Source organism: Colobus angolensis, unplaced genomic scaffold (genome assembly GCF_000951035.1).
Source record: "Colobus angolensis palliatus isolate OR3802 unplaced genomic scaffold, Cang.pa_1.0 Scaffold74, whole genome shotgun sequence".
Lineage (NCBI taxonomy): Eukaryota > Metazoa > Chordata > Mammalia > Primates > Cercopithecidae > Colobus > Colobus angolensis.
Genome location: NW_012121154.1, coordinates 9,990,889 through 10,011,327, shown reverse-complemented (window position 1 = coordinate 10,011,327; position 20,439 = coordinate 9,990,889). Strand labels below are relative to the sequence as shown.

At 40.9% G+C, this 20,439-nt stretch overlaps 1 protein-coding gene across 1 annotated transcript in view; it reads right to left on the bottom strand.

The window, feature by feature from the left end:
* Window positions 1-6,169: 6,169 nt before the first annotated feature.
* Window positions 6,170-20,439, bottom strand: part of GSAP (gamma-secretase activating protein) — a 104,380-nt gene continuing 90,110 nt past the window's right edge. Inside the window, exons 24-31 of the mRNA XM_011927720.1 lie at window positions 19,114-19,209; window positions 16,799-16,869; window positions 16,192-16,286; window positions 9,714-9,833; window positions 8,836-8,897; window positions 7,542-7,643; window positions 7,282-7,381; window positions 6,170-6,883 (exon numbers count right to left, since the gene is read on the bottom strand). Coding sequence (XP_011783110.1) covers window positions 6,792-6,883; window positions 7,282-7,381; window positions 7,542-7,643; window positions 8,836-8,897; window positions 9,714-9,833; window positions 16,192-16,286; window positions 16,799-16,869; window positions 19,114-19,209 — 738 coding nt within the window. The 3' untranslated portion in view covers window positions 6,170-6,791. The remainder of the gene's footprint in view (window positions 6,884-7,281; window positions 7,382-7,541; window positions 7,644-8,835; window positions 8,898-9,713; window positions 9,834-16,191; window positions 16,287-16,798; window positions 16,870-19,113; window positions 19,210-20,439) is intronic.

Below are 20,439 nucleotides of genomic sequence, written 5' to 3'. Positions count from 1 at the left end.
TACTTCCAATTATGTGGTCAATTTTGGAATCAGTGCGATGTGGTGCTGAGAAGAATGTATATTCTGTTGATTTGGGGTGGAGAGTTCTGTTAGGTACATATATGTTTAGGAAGCGGAGCATTTAGGCCATTTAGATTCAATGTTAGTATTGAAATGTGAGGTACCATGTGAGGTATCATGCTCTTTGTTGCCTGTGTACTTTTGGAATTTTTTTGTTATTTTTTTTAACTTGTATTTTTGTTTTATAAGTCTTGTGTGATTTATGCTTTAATGAGATTGTGTTTTGATGTGTTTCCAGGATTTGTTTCAAGATTTAGAGCTCCTTTTAGCAATTCTGGTAGTGGTGGCTTGGTAATGGCGAATTTGATCAGCATTTGTTTGTTTGAAAATATCTTTCCTTCATATATGATGCTTAGGTTTGCTGGATACCAAATTCTTGGCTGATATTTGTTTTGCTTGAGGAGGTTGAAGATAAGACCCTCAATCCCTTCTAGCTTGTGGGGTTTCTGTTGAGAAGTCTGCTGTTAAATCTGATAGGTTTTCATTTCTAGGTTACCTGGTGCTTCTCTCTCACAGCTCTTAAGATTCTTTCCTTTGTCTTAACTTTGGATAACCTGATGACAATGTGCCTAGGCAAAGATCTTTTTGCGATGTATTTCCCAGGTGTTCATTGTGCTTCTTGTGTTTCCCTGTCTAGGTCTCTAGCAAGGCCAGGGAAATTTTCCTCGATTATTCCCCCAAATATGTTTTCCAAGCTTTTAGAATTGTCTTCTTTCTCAGGAACACTGATCATTCTTAAGTTTGGTTGTTTAACATCATTCCAGACTTCTTGGAGGCTTTGTTCATATTTTATTTTTTTGTCTTCATTGGATTGGGTTAATTTGAAAACCTTCTCTTTGACCTCTGAATTTCTTTCTTCTACTTGTTCAATTCTATTGCTGAGACTTTCCAGAGCATTTTGCATTTCTAAAAGTGTGTTCAAAGTTTCCTGAATTTTGTTTTTTCTTTAAGCTATCTATTTCTTTGAATATTTCTCCCTTCACTTCTTGTATCATTTTTTGGATTTCCTTGCATTGGACTTCACCTTTCTCTGATCCTTCCCTGATTAGCTTAATAACTAACCTCCTGAATTCTTTTTTGGGTAAATCAGGTATTTCTTCTTGGTTTGGATCCATTGCTGGTGAACTAATGTGATTTTGGGGGGGTGTTGACCAGTCTTGTTTTGTCATATTACTAGGGTTGGTTTTCTGGTTGCTTCTCATTTGGGTAGGCTCTGTCAGAGAGAAGGTCTAAGGCTGAAGGCTGTTGTTCAAATTGTTTTTGTCCCGCAGGGTGTTCCATTGATGTAGTACTCTCCGCCTTTTCCTGTGGATGTGGCTTCCTGTGAGCCGAACCACAGTGATTGTTGTCTCTCTTTTGGGTCTAGCCACCCAGCTAATCTACCTGGCTCCAGGCTGGTACTGGGGGTTGTCTACACAGAGTCCTGTGATGTGAACCATCTATGGGTCTCTCAGCCATGGTTACCAGTGCCTGTTCTGGTGGAGGTGGCATAGGGTGCAGTGGACTCCATGGGGGTCCTTAGCTTTGGTGGCTTAATGCTCTATTTTTGTGCTGGTTGGCCTCCTCCCACCAGAAAGAGATAGCACGTTCCAGAAAGCATTAGCTCTAGTAGTGTGGAGAGGAACCAGAGGTGGCCGTGGCCCTAGAACTCCCAAGATTATATGTCCTTTGCCTTCCATTACCAGGGTAGGTAGGGAAGGACTATCAGATGGGGACGGGGCTAGGTGTGTCTGAGCTCAGACTCTCCTTGGGCAGGTCTTGCTGCAGCTGCTGTGGTGGAGGGGGTTGAGATTCCCAGGTCACTGGATTTGTGTACCTAGGAGGATTATGGCTGCCTCTGCTGAGTCATGCAGGTTGTCAGGGAGGTGAAGGAAAGCCAGCAGTCACAGGCCTCACCCAGCTCCCATACAAACTGAAAGGCCAGTCTCACTCCCACAGTGCCACCCACAATAGCCCAAAGTCTGTTTCCAGGCAGAGGGCAAGTTGGGCTTGAAAACTTGCCCAAGGCTTTCCGCTTCCCAGCTGCAAAAGAAAAGGGCTTTAGTTCTTTCCCCGCCTGTGACGTCCGCAAGCCGGTTTCGCACTCTCCCTGAATTCTGGCCAGGAGGCTTTTGGCCCCGTTCAAATTGTTACAAAGTTCAGCTAGAGAAGTCCTTCTCCCTGCGGAGTCTTACCCCCTGCTCCTCTGGCCACCCTCCTGATGGATCCCTGTGGTGCCAGGCAGGAATGGGCTGCTTGGGGATCCAGCGAGCTCCCAGTGCCTTTCTGCTACTTCCTCTACCCCTGTATTTCACTCAGCGCGACTTTAACTTGGCTCAGCTCCAGGTAAGGTCGGGAACTTCTCCCACAAACAGACCTTCAACTTCTCCGGTAGGGGTGTGTGTCTGGGAGAGGAGGGTCTCTGTTTCCCACTTCTGCGACTGGGGCACTCACAGTATTTGGGGTGTCTCCTAGGTCCTGCAGGAGCAGTCTGCTTCCTTCAGAGGATCTGTGGGTCCTCTCAGGATTGGTGGTCTGTTCTTGTAGTCGATCTGGAGCTAATATTCATAATGCAAGCCTCTGCATGCTTCTCTTCTGGAGCTGCAATCTAGTCCTGCATCCCATCTGCCATGATCCACCCACTGAGTCTACACATTTTAAATGGGGGATTTAATCCATTTACATTTTAGGTTATTATTGACAGGTGAGGACTTACTCCTGTCATGTTATTGTTTTCTGGTTGTTTTATTTATCCTTTGTCCCTTCCTCTTATTTACTTTTGTGGGTAGATGGTTTTCTGTAGTAATAAGGTTTGAGTCCTTTCTGTTTGTGTATTGGCTTTACTGATGAGTTTGCCAGTTTTGCATGTTTTTAATTTTTTTTTTTTTTTTCTGTAGAGACAGAGTCTCACTATGTTTTGCAGGCCAGCCTTGAACTTGTGGCTTCAAGTGATCCTCCCCACCTCAGGCTTTCAAAGTGCTAAGATTACAGGTGTGAGCAACCATGTCCAGCCAGTTTCACATATTTTCATGACGATGGTGATTGTCTTTTCACTTCCAGATATAAGACTCCCTTGAGTATTTCTTATGGGATTTCATGTAAAGCCTGTCTAGTGGTGATAGATGTCCTTAGTTTTAGTTTGTCTGTGAAATATTTTATTTCTCCTTCATTTGTGGAGGATAGCTTTTCTGGATATAATATCATTGGCTTTTTTTTTTCCTTTCAGTACTTTGGTGATATCAACCCATTCTCTCCTAGTCTGTAAGTTTTATGCTGAGCAATCTGCTATTAATCTAATGGGGTTTACCTTATATGTGACTTGACATTTTTCTCTTGCTGCTTTTAGCATTCTTTATTGTTGCCTTTTGATAATTTGACTACAATGTGCCTTGGAGATGACTTGTTTGGCTTGAATCTATTTGTGGTTCTTTTAGCTTCCTGGACCTGGATGTCCATCCCTCCCTCATGACTTGTGAAGTTTTCTATTCATTATATATGTTTCCCTCACGTTTTCCCTTCTCTTCTCCTTTTGGAATGCCCATAATATGATTACTTGTTCACTTAATAGTTTTCCATAAATCCTATAGGCTTTCTTCATTCCTTTATATTCTTTTTACTTTGTCTGCCTATATTATTTCAAAACACTTGAAGTTTAGAAATTCTTTCTTCTGCTTGGTTTAGTCTTGTTGCAGCCCTCAATTGTGTTTTTCATTCACTGAATCCTTCAGCTGTAGGATTTGTTTGGTTCTTTGTTGGATTTCTCATTCAAATCATGAATTGTTTTCCTGATTTTGTTGAATTATGTATCTGTATTCTCTTGAATCTGAGTTTCCTTAGGATTATTATTTTGATTTTTTGGCATTTCCTATATTTTGTTATAATTGGGGTCTGTTACTGGAGAATTATTGTTTTCCTTTGAAGGTGTCATGTTTCTTTACTTTTTCATGTTCGATATGTCCTTACATTGATTTCTACACATCTGGTGGAAAAGTCAGCTCTTCCAATTTTATGGAGGTTTCATAGGGAAAGACTTCTTTGTATAAATGAGTTGTGGGGTGTCAGTCAGTTCAGTGGAGTGCATTGGCCTTCATTCTAGCTGGAAGGAGAGTAGTGTGCTATCTTGAAAGTTTCTTCAGCTGCGATCCACACTAGTGATGTTTCTCAGTGGCCTAGATTGAGAAAGTGTGTGGCAACTGGGGTGGGCTCACCAGGCTATTTTTCAAGTTGAGGGCAGATGCATGCATGTGGTGTATCAGTCAACTTGGAGTCTGGCTTGCTGGAGTTGGAGCCACGGAGCTTTTACTTTGGCTCAGCCTAGGGATGTGTCTGCCAAGGGCAGCCCATGGTGCTGTTTCTCACGCCCAGAATGCAGGCACAAGGCTGCATGGCTGGCCTAGGGGCACATTTGCTGAGAGTGGCCCACAGGGCTGTTTATCATCAGGCCTAGGGCACAGGTGCAAGTCTGCTTGGCAGGCCAGGACATGTGCCTATGAGAAGCATCCTATGGGGCTGTTTTTCAGGCCTGGTATGCAGACGCACAGCTGCTCAGCTGGCCTGGAGGCATGTTTGGTAGGGACACCTCACAGGGCTGTTTCTCAGGCCTGGGACATGGTCATACAGCATCTCAGCTGGGTATGTGTCTGCTGAGGGTGGTCCACAGGACTGTTTCTCTGGCTCAGGACACAGGCACATAGGTGCTCAGCCAGCCTGGGAGCAGCCCAGTATGTGGGTGCAAGGCTGCTCAGCTAGCCTGGGATCATGTCTATTAGAGGTAGCCCATGGGGCCATTTCTCAGGTCCAGTTCATGGGCACACAGCTGCTCAGCAGGCTTGGGGGTATGTCTGCCAGGGGTGGGCACAGGGCTGTTTCTCAAGCCCGTGATGTGGCTGCATGACTGTTTAGCTGGGCCAGCGGTGTTTCTGGAGGGAAGGGGGTGAAAGTATCTTTATTTCATACTGGTAGCATTATGAATTTTATTTTGCAACTCTGGGAGTGAGAAATATTCCATCCCTTTATTTTACTAAATTCATCTGTACAAGGTCCTAATCCTGCCAGATTTAAAAGAAATGTAATCTCTCTCAGCCTAAATCTAAACTGCTTGGTGAGTCATAAAGCAATTACTTGGGATTACCTTTGAAAATAAGAAATACTGCATATTTAAACATAGTTCCTGTATTGTAGGAATTAGTAACCTCATTAGGGATTCAAAAATACACACATAGGAAGTTTGAGCAACCTAAGAATAGAAAAATAACATCACAAAGGGAGGGATACTTAAATATTACAATGCATGGTACTGGCTCAGAAGGAAGATGCCACCAGGTACTAGAATGGTCTGGATCACAGAACTGTTTATCTGACCTGTAAGCATGAATAAGATTTTAACAGACGAGAGGGAATCCAGGTGTGGGAAATAACCTAAAGCAAGGCTTGGAACTAAGACAAGAATTGTGTTCAAGGCCAAATGAACTGCCCTGGCTGGAAGAAAATGTTCATATTGTACAAGGCAGGAATTTGGGATACTTTGCATGTCAAGGAGTTTGAATTTTATCCTATAATGAATGGCAAGTTATTAAAAGATTATGAGCAGAGTGACCAGATCAAACTAGTGTTTTTCTCAAATATGTTTCAGATAAATTTAGACCTTAGGGAGCAACTAGAACAATCCAGGTATGCAAAAAGAAATGAATGAAAACAGGGATTGAAAGATAATGACCTTATCAAGAGAAAGAATCAGCATTGCATTGACTAGGCTCCAATATTTTGAGCCTAGTCATTGGTGACCATGAAGTATTTGACCAAAAAGGGTAATTCTATAAGACAGGACAATTTTTAGAACAAAATTTTAGACAGGAAATTGAATGATCATACCAGCTAATGAGATTTATAATTATTAAAATCTCAAGTTCGGTCTGAAGACAGAAAAGCAAAGGGTTGTGGGCTGACCTTGGGCTGCAACTGTATTTGTGGGTTAGAATGAAATCATTACAGAAAAGTGAAAAAAGGAAATGGTAGAATGAGTTAGGTGTCACATGGGGGCCTTTGGAAAAAAAAAAGTTCATAGACTCATGATTCTTGGCTTCAATAAAAAGGCTACATTCAAACAACAGGGAAAGTCAGGCCAAAACTTTGTTTTCAGGTTTTTTAATGACAAAATATTCCTAAATCAACGTTTTATAAATATAAAAAAATTAAATACATTTCATCTGAATTCACAAAGACAAACCCTGCTGTAAATACTAAGTACAAATTATTCTGTGCTGGACATGGCAAATCTGATTTAGTACAAACTCAGTTTTTTAAAGGGAACCTCTTTCCAAATAGTGTTCTTACATAACACTTAATTTTTCTTCCTGTTATTTCAATGACACACCTCGTTTTTGCTTTTCTAAGCACTGTTCCCTACATTTTTAAAGCATATTTTATTTCAGAGTGCAACAGAAACTAGCTTGTGGCCTATTAAGCTACTAGGAAGAGCATAGTTTATGCCACTGTATGCCTTCTTAGACCATTTATCATTTCTCTACACCTGATTGCTCACTGGCTATTCAAAATTGGAATGTGATACAGCAGTTCTAGTTCTGTCTGAACATGTACCAACCTGAAACTCAGATGGCTAAACAATTTCTTAGTTTTGTTACCAATTTTAAATATTGCTACCAATTTTAAATATTGCTAAAGGATTCTCAACAGGAGTAAGGATAATGAGCAAGATTTAAATGGCAGCAGCAGATCCAATTGCGTTTTCTTTTTCATAAGCCTAAAAGCATTGTGGTGTGTTTCAGAGCTGCTTCCTCTACAAATTCTGCATCCACATTGTCATCTCCTTCAAAAGGATACACGGCTGGAAAAACATGGGGAGGGGGCAGGGAAAAAGGGTTACTATGGGGCCATGAAACGTTTATAACTTTGTGCTCACAGCTCATTAAAATCATAATTATATTTTAGTAAAATGATGTTTTTGAGAATGTGTTTTTAAATTTTATTAAACTTCAGCACCAATAACATTTGCATCAACCAAATGGGCTTTAAACCTCTTGACTCTTTTAAAACTTCAGAGGTGATTATTTGGTAATTTACTCTAGGTAGTAAATTGGGTACTGCTAATGTAAACCAACTGCTATAAGGGCCTACTTGTCTGTAAAAGGATTTTGGAAAGAAAACAGTTCACAGAAGTGAATAGGGAAGGACTGATGTGTCAAGGGAAAAGTGGAAAGACCCTGAGAACAGGGAGTAAATTACCTTGACTGGAGGACTCTATATCTGTCAGAATTTCAATGAAGTAGTTCAGAGGCAGAAATTCTACACTGAATGATGACTTGTCAATCATAGAATTCCGAGGCTAAAAGGGAAACCACTTTGGGTGTAAGTTGGTTCTCCACAATAAGCACAATTTTAAAATAAAGTGATAAGAACTATAATTGCTGTCCATATAGATATGTTGTCACAGGCAAACAGCATCCTAAAAACATTTAGTTGGCTGTGCTTTCAGAGAAACTCACCTGTTTCTTATAGTTCTGAAGCAGTCGCGTCACGTGGTTCCGTGAAATGATGTTAGAACTCATAGGATGATCCCAAAGTCTACAAATCTTCTGACCAATAAGCTATTATGCAAATTGAAAAAAAGTAGAGAATATACAGCACACTATATTAAGTAAACATACCTTATATCTACTCATAATTATAAAAGCATTATTCCAAAGTAGCTGGTTAGCCTAAGACAGGCCCTTGATGATAAGGACCCTTGGAGAAATGCCATGTTCCTATGAAGTTTCTATGAGGGAGTAAATACGCTCTCAAATGCTACACTGAGGAAAGTGGTTTATACACTGATGTTGCCAGACCCTTTTACTGAAATGGAGTTTATCCGCTGCTCTTCAAAACCAGAGATGGGCATGCCAACTCTGATGTTTTGACAGGAAACTAAGGGGTGTACGCATGTTTATATCAACTTTTCTGCCATTGTCTTGCCTAGAAAATTTTAATTCCCTAAGAGTACTGGGGAAATAAACAAACTTGGAGACCAAACTAAATATTCAGCAATGTTCCCCAGAGAGATCTAGCTATGGAAAATATGCTTTGTTTTCTATTCTTGCCTTTGCTTCAGTAAGCTTGTGAGTGAGGGGGAAGGGCTACTACAGAGAAGGGCGATTAGGTCCAGAAAGACAACAGACAGCCGTTCGTGAGAGGACAGTGCCAGAGGTGCAAGTGTACAAGGCGTGTACACAGCAGAGGGAACTGGCTTCTTCAGGTCAGGAAGTTTGCAGAGTTAGAGGCTCGGAAGACCCTGCTGTGGAATTTCATATTTTCATAGTATCTCTGACTCTGAGTGTTGATGTTCCCTTGTGTTTCTCATTCTTCCTTTCACCTGGGAATGTCTTCCTACCATGGTAGAAATGCAGTAAGGGGAAATACTGTTCTAGAACCTTCTGTCCTCACCTGTATTCAAATGTATCCAATTTAAATCTGTTTAAATGCAAAAGCATGTTTCCCCTCTCCCTCCCTCTCAGACTCAGATGTAAATATTAGGGTGGTTTCCTAAGAGGCGAAAATGGCTTAATGTTCTCACTGGACTGTGCCAAGGCAGTGCAGAGCCAGAGGCGCAAGTGCTCTGTAGGCCCAGTGGGAAACAGCTGACAGAGGGCTGGGGATGGGTAGAATTTCTTGGAAGTGTTGAAAAGTGAAACGATTCAATTGACTTTAACCCAAAGCAAGTAAATGCTCTTCTTGCAAGAAGAAATTGAAGGAGGGTCATGCCAAAACTTAGGGAGAAAATAAAATGTAACTCAGGATTACCGGAGGAAGCCGCAAAATGATACTGAATTTCAGTTTTTCATTTTTCTCTGTATTGTCCAGATCTACAAAAAAGTTAGAGATTGGCAAATGAAACAAATACCTGTTTTGATACTTCAGCAAGTTAATATTAATACTTGAGTGGTTCATCTTGATAAGACATATCCCAACTGTGTAGTCTGAAGCTAATCTAACAGCATTTTGGAAATTTTACTCTGACTCTCTGAATAAAAAGGGATTTTTCTGTAACAAGCTGCCAGGTGCAAAGCAATTTTATTGACTAACTTAAAACAGAAGGTACCTTGAGGAATGACAAATGCTTTCATATAAACAAAAATCATCTTAAAATACAACTGAATTGAGTGATTATACTACAGAATTTAAAGTTCAAATCCATATAAGCATTGCCCCTTTCAATAATTTTCCTTGCATTTCTAGTCTAACTTTGAAATGACAGAGTTAATAGCTGAAAGTAAGCCATTTCGTGACATTTTCTTCAGAAACGAGCCTGCAGAGGCTTCTAGCCTCAAGTGCCCTCTTGCACAGAAAAGGAATCTAATAGTTGTATGTGGATTGTAAAGTCCCTTAGGACCTCTTGAAGGGCTAAGACACTTTAAACGGGCCCAAAAGATGATTACAGGGAATGGATTGTGCTCACAGGACCAGCTGTATAATTTGTGGGGCTCAGCACAAAATGAACATGAGCAAGCCCTTGTTCAAATATTACTAAGAATTTCAAGATGTAACGCAGCATTAAACTGAAAAGGGGACTCATTAGTGCAGCCAGGCTCTTTGTGACTGCACAGGTTGCACGCCCAAGAAGCTAGCCTTGGCGGTGCTCTGACTGGAACTAGCACTCTGGCAAACTCAGGGCCTCTTACCTTTCATGAGCCTTACGACAGCTGTTTCAGTGAGAAGCAACATTCCACTGTCAATGCAATGCAGCAGGTTATGCAAAGGGAGACAGTGGACCCCAAGGATGGTGTGCAGAGTATGAAAACCTAGGATGAGAGATCCGGAGGGTAAACGCAGTCAGCCAACATCTCCAGCAGCCCCCAGGGAATGGATTAGATCATGTTAATAAAGCACTTAGTTCAGTGCTTGGTGCCTGGAACCAACTAAATTTCTTGAAAACAAGGTCCAAGTTTCCTTCTCTGTATTATTCATAACTAAATATCATGCTGGGTCTATACTAAGTTTCTGGTAAGTATACATTCCCTGCTCCTTGGGTCCCTTCCTATGCAAAAAGAGAGCAAGGTCTGCTCAATGGTTTTACAGTTTGATATGTTTGTGATTCTACAGTAAGGTAGCAAAAGAGTACAGAAGCACTTCAGACTTCATATGTCCAGACTAAAAGGTTGTTGGGATGAGGACCTTTTTGCTGAAAGGAAACAAATTTGGACCAGAAGGGAATAGTTTATATGGCTGATCTCTGGGTATGCCCTAGAGAAAGGCTTTTAGAGTCTACTTGGACTAAAGTATAGTAAAGAAAGAATTAAAACAATATGACCAGATAGCAAATTTATAGGAGTTCAATGGAGAGGCAGGCATTCTCAAGCCTGTCTCATGGGTAGAGCTACCCACAAAAACCCAGATCTCTAAGTATACTACTACTGACAAAGATAAGAACATCATGCATGGGAGAAGGTATCAGACCAGGAGAGAATCAAAACAGCTCTCTTGGAAGTGATGGCATTTGTGGGGAGCTTCAAAGGATAGATGCAATTCCTATGAGTGGAAATGAGCGGGGACAGTAGAAAAAGCCAGGTTTGGCATGAGCAGCCCTAGGCCACAATCCTGCTCTATTACTCACCAGCTGCAGGCAACTAAGCCTTTCTGAGCCTCCATTTCTTCATCTCTAAAATGAAACCACCAGTACCTTTCCCACAGGCTGTTTTGAGAACTAGAGCCAGGTCTATGAAGAGCCTAGCATGCAATATAACAATTGCGACCCATACTGGACATGTACCAAGGCTTTCAAACTGTGTACTGGCTCATCTGATCCTCATACAAAACTATGGGGTGGGAATTACTAGATTCCCACTTCATAAATGGAAAAGCCAAAAGGCAAGATTCACAGGAGCTAGGAAACTTGCCCAGGATCCTATAAATAATAATGTGTAAGTTGAAATTGCATCAACTGTGTGAGTGTAGTGTAGGCTTTAACCATCATATCACTGTTACTTAATAGAACATGAACAGAGGTCCAAAGATGAGAAAGCATATGGCATATTCAGAAAATAGTAAATGGTCCAGGGGGGTTGGAATCATATTAGGAGAATGATTAAGAGGTAAGGTTGGAAAAGCTAATTTATTCAGCACATCCCTTCCACACACCTGACAAGGGGCTAAGAGTACAAAAATAAGCAAAACAGGCACAATTGCTGCTCCCATACACCTTACAGTCTGGTGGGGGAGACAATCAATTACAAAAAACAGACATTTAAAAAAATGTGACCAGTTCTATGCTTATGAGTGCAGGTGACAGAGGTTGAATGCTGAATGACAGAGATGTATTAATTTGAGAGACTGAGGAGGCAATGAAAGTTTTTAAGCAGTTTTAAGCAGGCAAAGAAAGAAGATTTACCATTGGGATATTAATATGGCAACAGGAAAGAATGAGTTGGAGTAACAATTTGCTACAGAAGTTATGAAGACCTATAGAGAAGCTATTGCCTGAACGTGGATCAGAGGTAATGGAGGCACTGAATCAGAGAGGCACGGTAACAGGCACAGGCTTCGCAACTGATTGAATGTGGGAATGACAGAAGAATCATAGCCTGCACTTGGAAAGGTACCTGGCAAAAGGATGATGCCCAATGAGCAGGGCTTAGAGTCAGAGAAATCATGGGATTTTCTCTCTCTAAACACATGAATCACAAGCCATGGGGCACAGTCCTAAGTCCTTGTAACATCAAGGGTCAGATGAAGTACAGGCTCTGCCCACAAGCATGTGTTAATGGGCTAACAGGATGACTCCACTAGCTTCCTTGAGTCAAAAAAAACTCCACTATTTTACTAATTAACAACAAAATTTTTCAAATGGATTTGGAAATTCTTCACAAAACTATTAGTAAAAAAAAAAAAAAAGTTACAAAATTATTTCTGAAAAAAAGTTTACACTAGATTATTGATCCTATTGATTTTCTGGATTCAAATTTCCCTCTCCAGCCCTGTGTTCATATCCTAAAGATCCCTGATGACCCTTCATCCTCTATCCCCAGGACACAGTCCCAAGTTCAGGGACCTGTTCTTGGCCTCTGTACATCAGCTCTGAGCAACAGAGCAAATTGGCTATAATTAGTCATCAGCTCCACCCAACTTTAGTCCTCATCTTCCAGGGCTCCTGGCCGCCTCTGGCCAGCAAGTGCAATACAGTTCCTTTTTTAAAAAGCAAATGCCCTAGCTCTAAACCCTGACTTCCTTCTTGTGGTCCCCATTATTCCCTTCTGAACTTTAACCAATTCATGTTACAAGTTTCTGACAATTGTTTAACTCAAATAGTCCTCATGAGTCCAGTAGGCCTGGAAAGCAAGCACACTTACGCATGTGCATGTAGAAACACCCTGAATTCATACAAGCATGCACGTGTACACACACACACATGATCCAGTGTCACTTCCCGCCCATCTATTTCCATGTCACATGATGGAAATAAACATTTAAGAGAAAAGGAGAGAGCATGGAATACTATGCAGCCATAAGAAAGGATGAGTTCATGTCCTTTGCAGGGACATGGGTGAAGCTGGAAACCATCATTCTCAGCAAACTATCTCAAGGACAGAAAACCAAACACCGCATGTTCTCACTCATAGGTGGGAACTGAACAATGAGAACACTTGGAAAAGGGGTGGGGGAACATCACACACTGGGGCCTGTTGTGGGGAGCTGGGGGAGGGATAGTATTAGGAGATATACCTAATGTAAATGACAAGTTAATCGGTGCAGCAAACCAACATGGCACATGTATAGCTATGTTACAAACCTGCACATTGTGCACATGTACCCTAGAACTTTATAATTTTTAAAAAAGGAGAGAGAAACACCTTTTCCTTACCTGACCCACAGACACAAGCCATAAGTCTACTTATAATAATTCTCAACCACTATGGATAACATTTTTCTATGTTTTCCCTCCTTATCCCTGTGAAGGAATGTGAGTTGGGTAGAAAGTGGATTTTTATCATCTCCAGGCATAACAATGTCCCCCGTAAGTTTCATTTATTTTCAAAAGAAGCTTGAATATCTGTAATGAACCAACCTGAAACTGTCAATCCATTTCCCTACCAAATTTTTTGTGTTAACAACAAACAATTAAGAATTTAAGCCACAAAGGTAGTTCTGAAATCCTTCACTCTTTCTAGGGTGTACCTCATAACTCATATTCCATTGGGATAATTTTAAACCATCCATTCCCCTCATGAATGGTCACTTTCAACTCCTTTTGTACTGCTTCTACAGACAGACATTAAATAAGGTGGATGAAGAGTGAAGGATTCCAAACCATATCAGATGTTTCATAAATGCAGAGAAGCATACGCTGTAGGGATTCTTTAGGCCCCTAAATAGCCCATGTTTCAACATCAACTAATTCAACTGGAATATAAAATTCAAGCAGCAGCATGGATTTTGGAGCCAGACTGCCTGGATTTGAATATCGGCTCTGTCACTTAATAGCTATGTGACTTTAGGCAAATTACTTAACCTTTATGGCCTCAGTTTCACCATCTATAAAATGGGAATAATATTAAGTGGAACCGGCCGGGCGCGGTGGCTCAAGCCTGTAATCCCAGCACTTTGGGAGGCCGAGACGGGCCGATCACGAGGTCAGGAGATCGAGACCATCCTGGCTAACACGGTGAAACCCCGTCTCTACTAAAAAATACAAAAAAACTAGCCAGGCGAGGTGGTGGGCGCCTGTAGTCCCAGCTATTCGGGAGGCTGAGGCAGGAGAATGGTGTCAACCCGGGAGGCGGAGCTTGCAGTGAGCTGAGATCCGGCCACTGCACTCCAGCCTGGGCGACAGAGCGAGACTCCGTCTCAAAAAAAAAAAAATAAAATAAATATTAAGTGGAACCACATGAAAGTGCCATTTTTGTTGGCCAAAAAATGGTTGGACACTGACAATTTAATGTGGTCCAATTTAAGTTTCTACCAGTTACAAATTTTATGAAAATTAAGTGTACTAATTTGTGTGTACTTTCAACAGTACCTGGCACAAAACGGGTATCACATATATGTTGACCTAAAATGAAGGAATGAACAAATGATGAATGGATGAATATATATGAATGAAGTAACTAAAAATCAGCTGATATGCAGTTACAGCTATCATAAAGTTTAACACTCATTAGAACTTATATGCAATAATAAACCCATTCATATACAGGCAACTAAACTTCAAAAGCACCAAGAACACACAATGGGGAAAGGATCGTGTATCTCTGATAAGTGGTGTTGGAAAAACTGTCCACAGGCAAAGGAATGAAATGAGACCCTTATCTTTACCATAAACAAAAGTCAACTCAAAATGCATTAGAGAGTTAAACATAAGACCTGAAACTGAAAAAACCCTAGAAGAAACATAGAGGGAAAGCTTCTCGACATTGGTCTTGGCAATGATTCCTTGAATATGACATCCAAAGCACAAACAATGAAAACAAAAATATGTAAGTGGGACTACACCAAACAAAAAAGCTTCTGCACAGCAAAGGAAACAATCCAAAGAGTAAAGGCAAAACCTACAGGATGACAAAAAGTGTTTGCAAACTATGTATCTAATAAAGAGTTAGTATCTAGAACATATAAGGAATTCAAACCTCAATAGCAAGAAAACAACCAGATTAAAAAATGGGCAAGGGACTTGAACAGACATTTCTCCAAAGATTACAGACAAATGGCCAACACTTATATGAAAATAAGCTCGACATCACTAATCATCAGGGAAATGTACATCAAAACCACAATGAGGTATCACCTCACATCTCTCAGGTTGGCTACTCTCAAAAAACCACAATCTAAGTGTTGCCAACAATGTGGAGAAATTGGAACCCTTATACACTGTTGGTGGGAATATAAAGTGGTACAGCCACTGTGGCAAACAGTATGGAGGTTCCTCAAAAAGTTCAAAAAAAGAATCAATATATGATCCAGTAATCTCCTTTCTGGATAAACATTCATAAGAATTGAAATCAGGATCTTGAAGAGATATGTATATACTCCCATGTTTATCGTAACATATTCACAATAGCCAAGATAGGGAAACAACCCAAATGTCCATTGACAGATGAAGAAAGTTTAGAATGTACAGTGGAGGATTACTCAGCCTTAAAAAATGAAATCCTGTTCCATGTGACAACATGGATGAAACTTTAGGTCATTATGCTAAGTGAAACAAGCCAGTCACAGAAGGACAGATACTGCATGATTCCACTTACATGCAGTATCTAAAGTAGTCAAACTCATAGAAACTACAGAAGGTAGAACGGTGCTTGCCAGGAACTGGGGAGGAGGGGATAGGTAATTGCTGTTCAACGGGTATAAAGTTTCAGCTATGAAAGATGAGTAAGTTCTAGAGACCTGCTATCCAACATGGTACCTATATTTAACAATACTGTATTGTGCATTTAAAAATTTGTTAAGAGGGTAGGTCTCATGCTAAGTGTTCTTACACAATAAAAAAATGAACTGATATGTAATGAGCACAAGAGAGTTTGTAGCTAACAGGGGCTTATTTCTCATAATGGATACTGATGTCTATGTACATCTTTCCCGACTAGACTCTTACTAATCTTTGTCACTGCTCTAATTTCTAGCACATTACCTGTCATGTCATAGTTACTCAACAAATGTCTGTTGACAAAATGAACAAATGACCAATGAAATGAATGACTGCATATACATCTCCCAAGGATGTTTTGTGGCCTGACTTGATCCTATTTAAAAATTCGAAGGGAATTTTTTAGCCTCCAAAGGCGTAAGAATCAGTTCAATTCTTGGCACCAAGCCAGACCCACTTCCCAGTGTTACTCTTCAGACATCTCAATCAGATAAACTAGGCCTGGAGACATCAGAGACAGAGCTCCCTGAATTAGCTCCACTGGTTCAAATCATCCTAGAAAGCTGCATGGGGTAAGCCTAGGTTCCCTAAAGTTAGTAATAAGCTACAGCATAGTTTAGTAGTCAGAGGAGCTCTGGTCAGCAGAGACCAACCTAAGGGCCCATCACTCACAGTGACACCAGACACACAATTTCTCATACACAAGTCTCATCATCAAACTTATAAAGTACCAAAGGCAATGGCCCATATGAAGAAGAAATAAATTTATTACACCAAAGGACAAAAGAGCCAACACTTACCAGGAGGCAGAGGTAAAAACAAACTCTTTGTAGCTTCGAGAATCCTGGTCATGATGTGAAAAACTGCAAATTCAGCAGCACTGCCACGACTGTTGCTGGGTAAAAAAAACAAAGCATGTTAGCCAAGGAGCTCATCTGTGACACCCCATTTGTCCTAAGCAGGGGCTTTGAGTACTACACAAGGGTTCATGCTAATCATGAAATGCTGTGCCTTGTAGAAAGCCCCATAAATATGACTGTGACCATCAGCCTAATGCCTAGAATTTAATCAGGGTAGGCACATATGTTACACATTGTATTAAGTGAAATTCCCCTTCTTGGCAGTACTGGGCTTATTTGTCCCTCCCCTGTCACCAACCATGTGCCAGGGAAAGAGGATGGGTAAAGTAACAGGGGCATAACATTTTTTTAAATTTTAGCTTTTATTATATATTAAAGGGTACACATGCAGGGGGGCATAACTTTAAATGCTGAGTATAGAATTAAGCTAGATGGTGTTGGAGCTGGTGAGAACTGATTTGAACTAGTACATTTCAAAAGGGTTCTGCTAAAACAGAGTTGTTTCCACTCTTTGTACACCTGATAAAAGTGAGAAATACTTGCGTACAAGTGGAGAACGCAGGAATGAAGATTATGTTTCCTCCAGCTGGTTTCTAGGATGTGGCAAATGAGATCCAGCTGGAGGGTGAAGACAGTCCATTAACCATTGCTCCATTCCTTCCCTCAAGGGCTCCACAGCTAGGCCTCCATAACTCAGATAAGCATTTCAGGGCAGCTGGCATTCAGGCTGCGCCCAGACACAGAACTAGCCTTTCTGAGGTCAATTCTGACGCACTGAACCCAAAATGAAAAGACAGAAAACGTGCACCAGAATCTAACAGAGCATCCTCTGTCTGTGCGGGTGGTGCCCCAGCTCAGCCTCCGCAGCCCAGCTAACTGGCCCCACCACTCACACTTACAGACCCTCATCCATCGGTGAAGGTAAAGTGCTACAGGGTTTGCTCTAGGCCTGTCACAATGCAAGAGCGAACAGTGGTCAGTCAGAAGAAGAGAGACACAGAATGGAGGTCATGATCATGAGCTGTGGAGTAAGCCTGGTATCAAGTCCAGATTCTAACATTACTAGTTGTGGAACCCTACACAAGTTACCCACCCTCTCCAAATTGCAGTGTCCTCATCTGTAAAATAAGGGGAAATATTTCATAGGGCTGTTGAAAGAATTGGTTAGCACACTGACTGGAACTAATCAACCAAAGTAGGTAGACTTCTTTGTCTTAGAGCTCTATCCAGAAACCCATTCTAACTCTGCAATAAGTTTGCCAGCAGAAGAGCAGCCCCTATGGAGCTGTTATCGGCCATGAATCCACACATTGTGTGGGTTAAAAACAGGGGGCAAAGCAGAAGGATCTCCACAGACTCACAGGCAAACGCTATCCCAGTGATACAGATCCTCAGTTTCTCTTTGGCTGAAATCAAGTAAGTTAACATGTAACCAATATAATCAGGTTCTGCAGCAACTTTCTTGAATATGTTTTAGAAAGGACGCCCGCCACTCTCCTTAGAGGGGAGCAGAAGGCATGACTAGTGGCTGCTGGGCAGGGGCAGGGAGATGTGGCCTCAATCAGTGACTGCTGAGTCAATGTCAGGGATCTTGAGTTTTCTGAGACTTCATATGTACCGTTTCTGGGCCTATTGGTTCTGCAGGCTGTTAACACAAACTAGTGTTAAAACTTATGTTATTAACTATGGAGAAAAATGACGATTGAATGGAAAACCTTCTTAGCACTTTGGGAGGTAAGATTTCAAGTCAACAGAAATAAAGGTGATAGGTGGATGTGTTAAATTACTGTGTGTTGTGAGTTTTTAAAAAAAGCAAGTTAATGTCAACATGGGGAGGATCAGTAACACATTCATAAAGTGAGTTCCTTGGTACAGTTCTATTGAGAGAAAGACTTAAGAAATATTCAAATCCCTGATTATAAATATCACTACATGAGAATACTAACCTCTCCAAATATATTAAAAACTATGAAACTCAAACCTTACTATAGAAATTCAGATATATTATGAAGAAACAACACTAATGACTGCAATCAAGGCAGAAAACTTGAAAATTAAACATGAAATGATTAAATGAGGATTATGTCTAATAAATTTAATAAATCTTCCAGAGTTCAGTGGAAAAATATATGTTCACACACTGGCTTATTTGCATACTGATCTTATACAAATTTGGAGAAATAATAGAGTGTTTTCTCCTTCTGTGCAAATATGTTTTTTTGAATTTGTCAAACATTATTTCTAGATTCTAAGCAAGACCAGGCCTCAACTCTATATGCTTTTTGAAAGACTTAAGACAACCTTAAAATTCCATTTAGTCATATCACTACTATTTACACATAGAGTGGTGTTACCAATCTGGATCACAAAATTTCAGTAAGTGGCTACCAGGTAAGGAACTGTCAATCTCAGTCTCACATGGCAGTATTCATACAAGTGAGCTAGAATCTGGCCTAGTTAGGCCACTGGAACTAACTAAGATTTGAAGTTCAAGTTCTCTCATGGCTACATAAACCTCCATGTAGAGAAGTCATTCCTTACTGTTTAATAAGGAGCTGGAAGTTGCCAAGACGAGTTATCAACATTTGGCAAGCATACTAAATTCATTGTCCTATGCTTCCATGGGTGTATAATCAGTATTTGAAGGGAGGGCAATAACCCACTTTCCAAACCAAATGCTCTTTGTTTATGGTCCTTATTTCCCTTTTCTCAATCTATAGCACCAAGTGCTGGTTTAAGAACGGGAGATCTCCAAAAATCTAATCTGAAAAACACATAAATGGGTTCACTGAACCACATTTTCAGAACTATATGGGGAGTGAGGTGAAGGGGGATATGAGGAGAATAAAAAGCAAGACCAACCAGTTTTGAAATGTAGTCCAGAACCATCTGTTCAATTTTCTTCTTTTCTACACCCTGTAGGTGTCTCAAAAAATGGTCTTTTAGCTCAGACACCATCTGAAAACAGGATATGCATTAGATAAGTCACAGCCTACCCACTCATATCTGCAACTGGTTTGAATTAGATCCACTTATTAACATTCCTCATCAATATAAAAAATATTGGATCTGAAGCTCCCATCAACGGAAATGCATAACTCTCAATAATTCTCTGGTGTGCATAATGGGGTCCCCAACATTTGCCTCAAAATGAATTACTTATGATTCACCCAAAGCCCAGTGAGTGACTGCGAGTAAGGCTCTAACTCTGATGAGAATCCTCCAAAGAAGACAGTGAAAGTCACCAACTTAGAAGTCACTGGCTTTGGGATCTACCAAACGATGGAAGTCTACTGCTCCTAGAGTCCTGGGGGATTAACAGGAACAACTCTATACACAGAATGACTGAGCCAATGGGGGCAACAGCTTTGGGTGTTTTGGAAGGAGAGAGGCAGGAGTAAAAGGGAAATAATCAAGTACTTCCCTCTACACAGTGGCCACAGACACTCAATACAGCCCCTTGACATGCAAAGGTAATGAAATATTCATTCTGGTGCCTCCAAATAGGTTTGTTTCTACACTCACTTTGTCTGATCATCCTTGGGCCTCCCCACTCCCCCAACCATTAACATTCCCAGCCCTCCTCACCTTTTGCTTTTCTCCTCCTTCCTCCTCTGCCTTTTGCCTAGACAACACGCTCAGTAAGAGCAGGATGCCAGGGCCATGTTTGTGCCAATAAACAGCACAAGGGAGTTGTACAGCTTATATCACCCATGCACACATCTTCTATTGTAGCAGATTCACATTACAATACCCTGAGTAAAACCGAGTCCACAACCCTCCAGGCCAAGACATAGTGGTATCTTATTTCAATTCAGTCTCATGCATGTGCCAATTAATTTGGCTTTAAATAAAAGATGTTTTCTGTGTAACACATAGTGCATACTTCTTTGTGCTTTTCAATTTTTCCATGAAGATAAAAATTAAAATCACCCATAATCCTAACACCCACATTAATAATTGGGGGTTATTTTTTTCCTTTCCCTGATGTGCACACTCATTCTAATGTTGCATGTTTGTCATATAAACATTGTTTGCCATACTTCTTTTTTTTTTTTTTTTTGCTCTGTCACCCAGGCTGGAGTGCAGTGGTGCGATCTCAGCTCACTGCAATCTCCACCTCCCAGGTTCAAACGATTCTCATGCCTCAGGCCTCCCAGTAGCTGAGCTTACAGGCATGTGCTACCA